This window comes from Ovis aries, chromosome 7, assembly GCF_016772045.2.
Source record: "Ovis aries strain OAR_USU_Benz2616 breed Rambouillet chromosome 7, ARS-UI_Ramb_v3.0, whole genome shotgun sequence".
Classification (NCBI taxonomy): Eukaryota; Metazoa; Chordata; class Mammalia; order Artiodactyla; family Bovidae; genus Ovis; species Ovis aries.
In genome coordinates, this window is record NC_056060.1 from 8125773 (window position 1) to 8139074 (window position 13302).

Below are 13302 nucleotides of genomic sequence, written 5' to 3' on the forward strand. Positions count from 1 at the left end.
ACTCCAGAGTTAGCTTTCTCTTAAGGAAATGCTTACATGAAACTGGACCAGGATACAGCAAAGACCAAGGGAAGAAAGAAAGCTTGAATTACATGACTGCAATATTCTGCAAAATCACACTTCAGCTTCTCCTTGGAGCTGAAAATTCCTCAAGTTTCATCCTGAGAGGCAACCGCGTGAATACTATATTCTCTGTCAATTTCCAACATGATTCCATTTAAGGTTATGGGACAAGGCTGTATGATAAGGCTGTGTGTGGGGGTGGGCATTTTATGCCCATGTGTAACATTGTCCCTTGGCTTTGCAAAGTCAGAAATTCCCTGCATATCCACTGGAGAGGATAATCCAGCATGTGGCAGGTCAAGTAAATGCCATCCCTTACTCTCTATTCCTGCCTCATTCTTTCTCCCACCCTTTAGTTCACCAAGTTGTAAGTGTCTGAAGTCATTCTTGGTGAATAATGCTGGACCACTCTGAAAATTTGTGGCTGAGGGCTGGACCCTCGTCATCGTCACGCACTTTGTCGCGGAGACAGGTAACCCATGGTTACTGAGCTCAGATCAGTTAAGGGGCAGAGAGCCTCCGCTCCTCACTGCTCTATAAAAGGGACCCAGCAAAGGGACCCTACCAGCTTCTAGCTCTCAGCCTGGCTGAGCCTGGGAAGCAAAGCCTGAGACCTCCGGAGCAGGAAGCACCAGCTGCAGAGGCAGGGCCAGCATGGCCCCCACTTTGAAACTTCAGTGTCACTTCATTCTGGTCTGCCTGCTGGCTCTAAGAGGAGAGAGCCGGTACCTGGAGGTGAGCGATTCCCTGGGGCGGACCCACCTCACCTTCCAGCCCTGAGTGTCCAGCCTTGGGGATGGGCAGGCTGCCTCTGCTCTCAGATTATGTCGGGGTTAGCTCTTTCTTCCTCATTCACTGTGCCCCCTCTTTCCCCGGGAATCCCCTAGGTCTTCCTGCCTACTTCTTCCCCCTTTCCCTCTGGCCCCTCGGGGATACCCCGATCTGATGGAAACGGTCTAAACCTTCCCATCTTCTCCGGATCCCCCTGGAGACATTGATCTGCTCACTTGCTCCTCTGTGCCGTGGGCAGGGAGGGTACCCCGCTTCTGATCCCCTCTTCCCCTCCCTGAACTGTTCCGGACTGACTAATTTTCCTGGCCAGCTGCGAGAAGCAGTGGACCACGACCCTTTTCCACACCTCGCCGGTGGCGCCAGTCCGAAGCGGGAGCTGGAGGGGGAGCCGCTGTACCGCCGCGCTCTGCGTGAGTGCGGGCTGCCAGGCTGCCGGCCGTGGGGAGGTGGGGGCTGGCCGGACCCCTGGGAGGGAGCTCGAGGCCCAGATTCCCATCGCGAAGGGTCGAAGGGTCGGTCGAGGAGGTGCCCCTGGGCGAGATGGGGTGACGCTCCGGGAGCCGGGCGCTGAGGCTGGGAGTCGCGGGAGCGGAGAGAGGGCTGCCCCGGGCGGCGCAGCGGGGGCTGCAGCCAACCCCGCTGCCCTCCCCCAGGGTGCGTGGACATGCTGAGCCTCCAGGGCCAGTTCACCTTCACCGCCGACCGGCCGCAGCTACACTGCGCCACATTCTTCATCGCAGAGCCGGAGGAGTTCATCACCATCCACTACGATCTGGTCTCCATCGACTGTCTGAGGGGCGACATCCTGCAGGTGAGGCGCCCCCGGGACAGGTGGGCAAGGGACGGGTCCCAGCTACCCAGCAACGAGAGCCAGAGCCGGTAACTAGACACTCAGCTGGTGCCGGAGCGGGATCCCCATGCAAAAGGAACCTCCCCTCACTCCCTGAAGGGCTGGTGCCTCCTGCAGTGGTTCAAGTTCCCCTCTGTGAGCTCTCGATCCGCTTGTTGCATTCTGGGGCTGATGAAAAGTGGTACAAGCCCATTTAGCAGGAGCGCTCAGGTCCGCGAGCCCGTGGCCCTGGTTAGAAGGCGACCTCACACGTATGAGATCTGAGCCCTCCTTGCTCCTGCAGGTCCCTCTCTCTGTGGAATCGTTCCAGGCTCCCAAAGGCTGTCTTCCACACCTGGGTGACCCGATTTTGGAGCAGAAGGGCACTGGCCACTGAGAGGCATGCTGAAAGGAGTCTAGTCTGAGGCAGGGATGAGGTGTGGACAAGTCCTCCAGTCCCATAGCATCCCCACTCGAGTTCCCTGTGAGCCTTAGGGGTCAGCTTGGGATGGTTGCTGGACTTCTCCAGTCCAGTGAAAGTGAACATGATTAAAACTCTTCAGTGGAATTATTTTGGAAACTGTCAAATGCAGTGGAAGAGAACTGATCTGATGAAGGAATTTGTAGCTGGTAATGTTACTAACTCGAACTAGGTTGAACTCATTAAACTGGAGACTTCTGATTTTAAGAATAAAGTCAATAGACTCTGACCTTTTGTCCCTCCAAACTACAAACTTCAACAAGCGAAGGAAAAAACTCCTAATTTGCATACCAGACATTATTGTCTAAGTGTTAAAGTAGTTCTTGACATTTTAATGTGTGATAAGTTTAAAGATGGGGGAAATGGGTATGTATAACCATTGGCAGGTAGGTAAAGTTCTTGCTGCAGTTTGTCCTTTTGCTGTCTATTTTTGAGATATTTTGTTCATATTTTAATGAGGAAAGAGAAAAACTGAAGCCCAGATTATACTCCTGTGGAATTCTTCTGAAGGTAGGATGTGTGAAAAATAATGACCAATACAAAAATGTATATCATCTGTAGTTTTATTTACCAAGGTGGCTAAAATGATAAAGTATAAGAAAGTATTTGGTTCGGACACATTGGAGTTTATAAAGGGGGGGGGGAAAGCAATAATTAATTAATTAATTAATCATATGACTTGCAAACAATCCAGTCAAAATATACACAAATAGAAAACAAGTGTGCAGGGGGGTGCAGCCTGTCTATTCCCTACTTATAATTGGAGGTCCATTGCTGGGTAAGCTTTTCCCCCTTTTCAACACATTTATGATTTCAGGAGCTGATGGACGTGATCATCTTTGTGTTTTTGTTGGAAGGTATTTGATGGTTGGATTCTCAAGGGGGAGAAATTCCCCAGTTCCCAGGATCACCCTCTCCCCACCACTGAGAGGTACGTAGATTTCTGTGACAGTGGTCTGAGCAGAAGGAGCATCAGATCCTCCCAGAACGTGGCCATGATCTTCTTCCGGGTCCATGAGCCAGGAAATGGATTCACAATAACCGTGAAGACAGAGCCTAACCTCTTCCGTAAGTGGACTTCCTGACTTCTCCGTTAGAAGGCAGGAACTGGGGGGAGAGAGCGTCCATCCTACTTTTCAAAAGTAGTATCATTGCACAGACTTAGGAAATTTGAAGTGAGGAAGGATTTGAATGGAAATTCTTTTGTAATTAGAAATGACCTAAAGGATATTTGTGATTCATTATTATGAAAATCAAATCAGTTTTTAATTTATTTACCAGGCTAAGTAAGATACTAACTTATGGTGGCTAGAATTCTATTTTTCCCCAGTCTTATTTCTGATCTCCTGAGTTACTACAATGCATTCAGTGACAAACTTTAATCCCTCCAGTCATTCCATTGACCTGGATTCAGATATGAAGTCTTTGAGATCCTTAGGTAAATGCTGAAAGACTGGGTATCTGGGATGTGTAGACAGATTTCATGCCTGAGCAGAGGGTTGGGCCGGAGGACCTCAGTGTTGCCTTCTGAGTCTGAACCCATTGCCCTAATTTAGTTCGTTTCTGATGGACACATGAAAAGATGCTATAGAGCTAAATAGCCCAGGCCTAGAACACATTATCTTAATCAGAATGAGTTCATTCATCTATTTATTATTTTTCCCCATTAAGAGAAAAACGTTTGTAAAAAATCAGGTAAAGAAAACATAATCATTTTTGGTTGCACACAATAGTATTAATGTTAACACTTCATGTGACTGAAGAATGGTACCTACCTAATCTGCCAAAATATAATGTACTGACTGATCTCCCAATTTTTATTTTTAAAAAACAAAGTAACTTTTTATGGAAGAAGCACCCAGAAGGGCTATTTCTGAGGACTGGAAAAGAATAATACTCGAGGACAACTGTTTCTCCTATATCTTGTTTGGCTAGAAATCAGAAATCTTCTAGAATCATCAAGGAATTTCAGTTCACTTTGAAATTAAGTGTGATTAAAAATATAAGAAAGAGGTAAAAGGTAATTCTGACATAGTCTGGTCAGAAACTTTTGTCCAGTAATTGGCCGAAAACAGCACAAACTCTGATGCTTTTAATTTCATAGCTAAAAGAATAAATTTATTGTAAGTCTAGATCTGAGATACAAAAAAAATTTTCAGAAAATTTTGGGAATAAATAAACATTAAAGATTTACCTTTTAGTCAACTTACCACTTAACACCCAGTAAATATTTATCAGATATAAGCCTGGTTTCTGATTTTCTCAGCCTATTTTGTAATGGGTTCAATATTTCTTTACTTTATTATCTAAAAAGTAACATATATCTCCAAGTTCAGTTAATAAAGGTTTCAGACCACCAGGGTTTGAATTCTGGTCTCCTCTTTAAGCCTTGATTCTTCCAGACTTCCAGATTGAACTAAGACCCTAGTTAATGAAGTATTCCTAGAACTTATACCAGCTAGTATTGTTTGGTTGGTTATTAATTTATGTCTTGTGAGCGTTAAAAATAAGGGGACCCCCTGAGATTACAATTAGAAGCCCCTTAGAGCCCAGGGCTTCCTAACAATGTAGATATATCCCTGGTGGTTTTTCTTCCCCAGGTCCTTCCCATCTCCAAAATCACCTTTGTGATATGTATTCTCTTCTGGGGCCCAAGCCCCTAGACCATTAACAGAAGCTTAGAATAGGATAAGATAAATTTCCACAAAAGCCCAGCATACAAGATAGTGAAAATGTGATTTTGCTTTTCTATAAAGCCTGCAATATCATCTCCCAGACCCCGAATGGAAGGTTTACTCTGGTCATGCCGCATCAGCATCGCAACTGCAGCTTCTCCATCATTTATCCTGTAGCGATCAAAATATCCGATCTCACCCTGGGACACTTAAATGGTCTGCAGTTAAAGGTGAGTTGCTTATTGCTCCGCAGTCACTTCCTAAGGCCCCAGCAAACTTTTGAGAGCAAAAGTAATCATACAGGGCGAACGTGGATGAACGGGAGCGGCAGGTCCTTCTGTCTGGCCGTTCCATCTCACGCGAGCCGGCCGTCGCCGCCTGAACACACTCCTCTTCTATTCCTATTTTGCTGCAAGCTGCATATTCAGGTGCCCCTTCTGCCTACTTGAATGCTTTTTTCGTGATGTAAGGAATGTTTCCAACTGGCAAAGTCGTGGCATATAATTACAATTGAACTCTCTTGTACTCGCCTCTTTTACAGAAATTCTCTCCTAGCAGAACCTAGTGTGAGTCATCTACACAGCTGTTTTTCTGATTATTGGAATTTTCTTTCGACATGAAGGAAGCGTCTTCATTGACAGAACTGTGTGATGAAGGATGCTAAGTGTAGCAGAAAATGTGAAATTGGATTTTATATTGCAAAATACAGTAAAGTTTTGAAGCTTTTTTTTTTTTTTGCGCTACATTTCATGCCATACATTTTGCAGCAAAACATTAGCTGAGACTCCCCATCTACTTTTCCCCCCATGAACTGCTGTATGGACTTTGCAGTTGTGCTGACCTTGACCACATTTACTTGCACTGGCAGCTCGTTTCCTCTGAGTCACCCTCACCTCCTTTTATGGTCTCATATGCCTAGGTTAAGATAACTGATATATTCATCGGTATTGAAGAAAGTCGTCAAAGAAAATTCCTAATCAGACAGATTTAATAAATGAATAAGACTAGGGCTGAGAAAAGCAGTATGTACAACTTCCTTTAAGCCCTAAACTCATAGGCCAGTGCTTATATTTTTTTAAGTTGAACCTTTGTGGAAGAATAATCCTTTGATAAAGACCAGGATAAGTGGATGTCTCTGGCATAACCTTACTGGCTTGAGACTGTATGTCATTCTTAATGTTTAATATAGAAGTATGGTAGATTGAGAGATCTGCATTTTAGCTATTTTTAGCTATGAGGAGTAATCTTGGTGCTCACCATTTAAAACAGTGTGAAGTCTGCAGTGTTCTAAGTATTTGTTGCTTTACAAAGAAAATTTTTTTAGGGTGCTTACTGTGTGCAAGGCCTTATTCTAAATGCTGGAAATTAGCAATGAACAAAACAGGTCCTGCTCAACAAAACAGGTCCTGCTCACATGGAACTTACATGCTAGGGGATGAGACAGGCAAAAGAATAATATGTTTCAAACAGTGATGAGTACCCTACAGAAAATGAAGCAGAGTGGCGTCAGGCAAATGTGGGAGAGAGAGGGCAGGCAACTACTTGAGCTAAGATGGTCAGGAGAGAAACCTTTTGAAGAGGAGACATTTAAAGTGAGATTTCAGTGATAGGTAAGAAGGAGTTGGCAGCCCCAGGAGTGCTGGGAACAGGGCGACAGTTGTGCAGAGGCTCGGAGGCAGGATGGGCTTCCTGAGCTCCAGAAACAGAAAAAGCAAAGGTAGGGGCCTGTGCTGTGGTACAGCAGCAGGGAAACAGGCAGGGCCAGGGTGGAGAGCCCCGCAAGAGTCTATTCTGTGCAGTGGCAAGCCACTGAAGGGGTTCGGGCATAATCCATCTGATCGTGATCTGGTGGGTGAGGGGGGCTGGGATTGCTGGCTTCATGACCAAATTAAATCACAGAGCCCATGATGGGAAGGAGAGGATTGCGCTTGTTATTCTGGCTTCCATGAATGATGATGGATGAGCTGTAGCGGCCCGAGTGGTACAGGAGTGCACCTAAAAGGCCATCGTCATAGTCTAGGCAAGAGGTGAGAGTAACTTAGTCCAGGGAGGTGGAACCTCCACAGAGAAATCTAGAGGTCCCTGCACAACCCAGCTCCTGCCATTGTTTACTGAGGATAGCTGAGAGGTTTGGGAAGAGGACAGAAAAGTCACCAAATGCCGGGGAGTGTGTGCTCCTCACCTCTTTGTTTCTGGGTTTTGTTCTCTTCATTTTTTTTGTTTGTTGTTGTTGTTGGCTGCCCCACACAGCATTTGGGGTCCTAGCTCCCTGACCAGGGATTGAATCCACGCCCCTTGCTTTGGAAGCATGGAGTCTTAACCACTGGGTCACCAGGGAAATCTCTATTGCCCTCATTTTAGTTTCTATTTCTTCCCAACTTCCTATTTCCCGTTTCTCTCTCCTGAGTCTGCCTTTTGCCCTTCACCTCCTCCTGTGAAATTTGGAACCTATAGAACCAGCTGGAATGTTTAGTCTTAAGTCATGTTCTCCGTGGACACTCTCTACTCAAGGGAAAGGCAATTGCATTCTTTTCCCTTTACTTTTCATACAAGAACATGAGCCCTGTACACAGTGGGGCTGACTAAGCCTGTATTTTATGGTTTGATGAAATGTGTAAAATGCATAGAACAGAGCACATAGTGGGTGCTTTAAATATGTGTACCTCCCACTACCACTTGCTTCCTTTCACTGGACAAATAGATGCTGTTATATAATTTTCTATTTGTTGCTTAGTTCTAGTTACATTTCAATATCTTCCTAATGTTGGACTGTGTGTGTTTATGTACGTGTGTATTCAGCACTCTCTGTTTTAGATTTTGGTTCCTATGTTGTATGGTCTATCTGGTTAACTTCTAAGCATCTTGCCGCACTCAGCTAGGTCTCTTGAGTGTACCTCAATGAAGAAGAGGATCACAGGCAAACTGGTGGTGTAATTTGTGGGGGACAGCACAAAATGAAAACACAAGGACTTTATTTTTAAATTATTAAGATTTCAGGATAGTGACAACAGAGCATTAAGCCAAGCTCTAGGCCTTGTAAGTGCGAGCCCTGTGGATGTGGGCCTTGTGATCACGAGGCCAGCCCTGATCACAGGAGGGGGCGGAGAGGCGCGGCTTTGTTTGCCTGGGAAACTGAAGCCCAGGAAGTTCTGTAGACGAGACAGAGTGGAAAGGATGAAGGGAAGTAGAAAAAGGTGGTTACGGTGGATCACACAGAGTTTTAGACTAGATAATTATTTTGAATAGCTTGAAATAAATTTACTTTAGTTGGATGGAAAAAGTTGATGGTAACTCTAGCTAATTTGAGCCCAAATGAGGGTTTTGTTTTTTTTCTTTAATATTCTTATAACTAATCTAAATCCTTATCAGTAGAAAGGGTAAGAATTGTCTCCATAGCAAAAAAAAAAAAGTCTTTTATAAAGAAGAGGAAGAGAGGTAAGTTGAAGGAAAAAACTGATATGGAAGTCCTATTTATAAAAACGCTGACTGCATGCTTTAAGAAATTCAAATAATTCAATATGTATGTCCAAAGGATTTAAAAATCAAACCACTTTTAGATGCAATTTTTATATACCGTATATGGAGTTTAAAGATTCTGATTTCATCATTTTAGTCCTTGCACTTGTAAAAAAAATGTTTTTTTTAAATGCACACACATTTAAAAAAATGATTACTTAACCAATTTAGAAAAGCAATTCCTTTTTTTTCTTTAAAAAGTCTTAATTTCTGGAGTCTTGGATGTTAAATGGCACTTCCAGGATGTCTGGGCCTAAAGGAGTGAATTCACTAATCTGCCATTGGTTTGACTTCGGTAGGTGATTTAAATACGTCTTCCTCTGCCGCTTTGTTCTCTTAGAAGTCCTCCGCAGGCTGTGGGGGAATAGGAGACTTTGTGGAGCTGCTGGGAGGAACTGGTTTGGACCCTTCCAAGATGCTGCTTTTAGCTGATCTCTGCTACCCTTTACGTGGCCCAGGTAAGATGGTTCTTTGACTTTTATTTATGTGCCTATGAAGTTTTACCCTGATGCTGGGAAAGACTGAGGGCATGAGTTCCAGCGAACGCCAGGAGACAGTGAAGGACAGGGAAGCCTGGGGTACTGCAGTCTGGTGGGGTCGCAGAGAGTGGCTGAACAACAAGATTTCATCCTTAAATAAAACACTTCAAATTATTTATAAGTGAAAGGGCAAGTTCCACCAAAAAAAGTTTGATTTTGCACATTGAACCAATGTGAGGATTTTGCATTTGAGCCTATACACAGCATCAAGGATGCATGACCGTAATATCTGACATTGGGAGAGAAACTTGTGAAGTGATAAACTTGCATGTTTGAGGTTGGCCGTAGGTAAAACTCTGAAAATGCCATAGAACCGTGCTTGTTCTACCTTTTTCAAAGTCCCTGCTTTCATCCTCTTGAGACTAAAGAGTTTGAAAACCATGGTTCATATAGTGTATGTACCATCAGTTAGATATTACTTTATCATTGTGGTGTTACTAAGTCATTTTACCATATATATGTATATGTGTATTACTTGTAGTAAGTACATCAAAAGATGATTCACTTTATTAGAAATTCCCAGAACTGCTCGAATGTCCCCAAGTTCTAACAGCAAAACCAGCCTCTGGAAGACTACTGCCAAGAGAGGCAAATTCTGAAATCTAAAAGTGGTCGCTGGTAGTAAAAGACCGGGTTAGCTCATGCTGCAGCGCCAAACAGAATCAGGTCTTCTTTACTATGAATCAGTGAGGAGTTTCCATTTGATCAGGCTCAGGTGGGGTGGGGCGAAGGTGGAATTGCTGACTCATGACCAAATTAATTAATGAAGTCCAAGTGAGGAGAGAGAGGGTTAGGTGAAACCTTTCTATAAAGGTCTCCCATTTCTGTCCTTCAGATGCAGGAACCAGAGATTATTGATTAAGAGACAAAAGTCAAAGAGAAGAGCAATCTTTCATCCCTTATCATAGCCCCCTTCCTGTCTTGTAAGCACACATCACACACCAACTAAATAATGAAACTGCAAATCAGACCTCCTTTTGATCAGCTGTTACCTGTTTTAATTAAATCCAGATCTGCCCACCAGTATTTTCACTCTGAGCTAATGCTGGGATCTTAAGCAAAAACTCTGGAATAGAATGAATATACATAGATAAAGGGAAAATATTTCTAAAAACTCACTTTTCTAAAAATCTGGGGCTAGTTTATGCTAATTTACACTTGAGCCCTGGTTTAAACCAGTGGCTTCTCTCCGTTTGCGTTCTCAAAGGCACTGGATCCTTCCATGCTGATGGAGGGCACCTGTGAGGAGATGTGGTTGAGCTGGATAAAAAGATCGGATTAAGAACTGATCTAACACTCATCCCTTAAAAGTTAGATCATTGAAGCGATAGTAATTTTGGTGCATGAATTATATAATTTGGTTTAGGTAAACGTGTGTGTGTGTGTGTGTGTGTGTGTCTGTCTGTCTGTTAGTCCGACTCTTTGTGACCCCATGGACTGTAGCCCGTCAGGCTCCTCTGTCCATAAAATTCTCCAGGCAAGAATACTGGAGTGGGTTGCCATTTCCTTCTCCAAAAGGGTGTGATCAAGGCCAAATATTTTGCCTGTTTTATCTAAATGATTGAAACCAGTCTTACGATAATTTGAAGACTTGAATTATCTGACTCATTGGTTCATTTTAGACTTCACTTTTTTCTTTCATTCATCATGTTTCCATGAGCCCCTCCTAAATTGTTCATACAATGAACTCTTAGGTATCTTGCCCTTTAGATTGAATTAGGAATGTGTCAAATAATAAATAAATGATATGCACATTAACTAAAGGAAATAAAGCGCGTTATATAGATTAAAGTTCAGAGTAAGATCAGAAAAGAATGACCTTCCCAATCATTTAAAGAAAATTAACTTTGGACCTCGTCATAGAAGCTTAGCCTAGACTCCCTGGCGCCTATATTAAAATAATTACAGGATTTATATTTTATTATCTCTCCCAATTGACTTTTACCTAAGTAACTCTATCTGGCTGTTTTACTTCATTTAAACCCAGGTGCATGTTTGTGAAGTAGCTGTTATACAAAGATAATAATGTTTCTCAGAATTTAGTCCTTGTAGAGACAAAGAGGTGAAAAAGATTGAGAAAGTTAAAATAGCAGGAAGAATTATTGTAGGGTAGATAAATCTTGCCTCAGGAACCAGCTTGAGGTTGAAATAAAGTAAAAATAATTTTTAATAATTATTTAATAATTACTGAGTTTCACAGAACAGAAAATCGTGTAGGTACAAACAGTTGGTTGCCAGAAGGGAAGGGAGTGGGAAATGAAAAGAAAAAAAGGTAATTCTGTGAGGTAATGAATGTTAATTAGCTTGATTATAACGTTCATTCCACAATGTGTATTTATATAAAAGCATCATGTTGTACACCTTAAATACATACAATTTCTGTCAGCTATACCTCAACAAAGCTGAAAAGAAATTTAACCCCCTCCATTATTCTTGCCTGGAAAATCCCATGGACAGAGGAGCCAGGCAAGGATCGCAAAGTCATTCCATGTAAGAAATACAGGAAAACATTTTAGAAAAAGTACAGGTGAACAATAGAACAAAAATTAGTACATTTAGTGTATGTCTCGGAGAAGGCAATGGCACCCCACTCCAGTACTCTTGCCTGGAAAATCCCATGGACGGAGGAGCCTGGTAGGCTGCACTCCATGGGGTCTCAAAGAGTCAGACTTCACTGAGTGACTTCACTTTCACTTTTCACTTTCATGCATTGGAGAAGGAAATGGCAACCCACTCCAGTGTTCTTGCCTGGAGAATCCCAGGGACGGGGGAGCCTGGTGGGCTGCCGTCTATGGGGTTACACAGAGTCAGACATGACTTGCGTGACTTAGCAGCAGCAGTGTATGTCTAAACCATGCAAATGCTATTTTTATTTATATGTAAAACAGAATCATTATCTAGGCTAGAAAACAATAAACAGGTGATATTTTTGGTCTACAGAACTGTCTGGCAGTACAGTCCATCCTTTAGCTCTGACCAGTAAATGCCACGTGCGCCCCCAAATAGAAGGGAAAAAAACAGCCCCTGCAAATTTCCAACCTGTCCCAAGGGGGAAGCGCTACCCCCCCCCCCCCCCCCCCCCCCCCCCCCACTGAGAACACAGCTAGAGGAAAGGTGCGGCAGGGACAGACGCTTGCTTTCCTCTGCCTTCACCACCACGCCTTGGAGGTAGGAGAACATAAAAAGCACAAGGAGATATCGTCTTACTTCTTTATAGTTAGTTTTATATGACAGTGTTCTTGCACATGAGGAGAAAGGCTGAGTTCAGTTTTACTACTCAACAGTTACACAGCTGACTCTTGAACAGCACGGGTTTGAACTTCTCAGGTCCACTTACACAAGCGTACATACCCTGGGTTGATTGAACCCGGGGATGTGGAACCTCCGATCTGGAGGAACTATGGATGTGGAGGACAGATGATAAATTATATGCAGATTTTCACCTGTGGGGAGGGTCCTCGGCCCTAACATGCAGGTTGTTCATGGATCAGCTGTATGTTATAACGAAAATGAAAACAAAACCGTTTCACTTGATGGTAGATGCTTGGTTTGAATACGTGAGAGGAAGCTACATCTCCTTGCTTCCCCCTGTTTGAATGATCTTGTGGACAGAAATGGCTTGGCTCTGTGGTTTCTAACCTACTGGGAAACTTACTTTTTCCGTGAATTATAGCCCAGATGAAAGTTGGCTGTGACCACACGGTGCTGCGCATGGTCTCCAGTGGAAAACATATAAATCGTGTGACTTTTGAGTATCGTCAGCTGGAACCATATGAGCTGGAAAACCCGAATGGAAACAGTATCCAGGAATTCTGTTTGTCTACCCTTTGAATAAACAAGTCAATGATTTCCATGCTGCTAGCTAAGGGAGTTTCTAATGGCTATTATATATGATTTTGATGAGCAGCTAGTTAAGAACCTTTCATACCAGTCAGTATTCCCAACTTTGAACACATATCACGCACACTAATTTTTGTACCTTGCTTCTGTTTTCATTTGTTATGTAAATGACCACATGGCAGAAAATAAGCCCGTCTCCCTTGGTAGAAAAACAGTTTCCTGTAATTCTTTTATATGCCTTCAACCTGAACTGGTAAGACAAGTGCAAAGAAATGTGCAATAAAAACTTGTATCACAAGGGAAAATACTACAAAGAAATAAAAATGATGGTGTTATCAGTTTTATAACAGAAAATGCATGTCTGTGTATACCTAAGTAGTAGCATTTGTTTATTTTCTGCTTATTCTGTTTATAGTAGACGGTAGTTGTAGCTACTATTATTTATTGATTTGTAACAGCTTGTTTTTAACAAACATTTGTAGTATGGATAACATTTTGCAATCGTAAATACAAGCATGAATAAACATACTCAGAATGTTGGCACCTCAGCATCCTGCTTTGTTTACC

At 43.0% G+C, this 13302-nt stretch overlaps 1 protein-coding gene across 1 annotated transcript; it reads left to right on the forward strand.

Annotated features, from left to right (window-relative positions):
• Positions 1–660: 660 nt before the first annotated feature.
• On the forward strand, positions 661–12751 carry CRHBP (corticotropin releasing hormone binding protein). The gene is given in 7 exon segments (NM_001009339.1): positions 661–798; positions 1166–1265; positions 1509–1666; positions 3023–3233; positions 4922–5070; positions 8697–8814; positions 12569–12751. Coding segments are annotated over 7 exon segments (975 nt in total). The 5' UTR covers positions 661–717; the 3' UTR covers positions 12727–12751.
• The last annotated feature ends 551 nt before the right edge of the window (positions 12752–13302 follow it).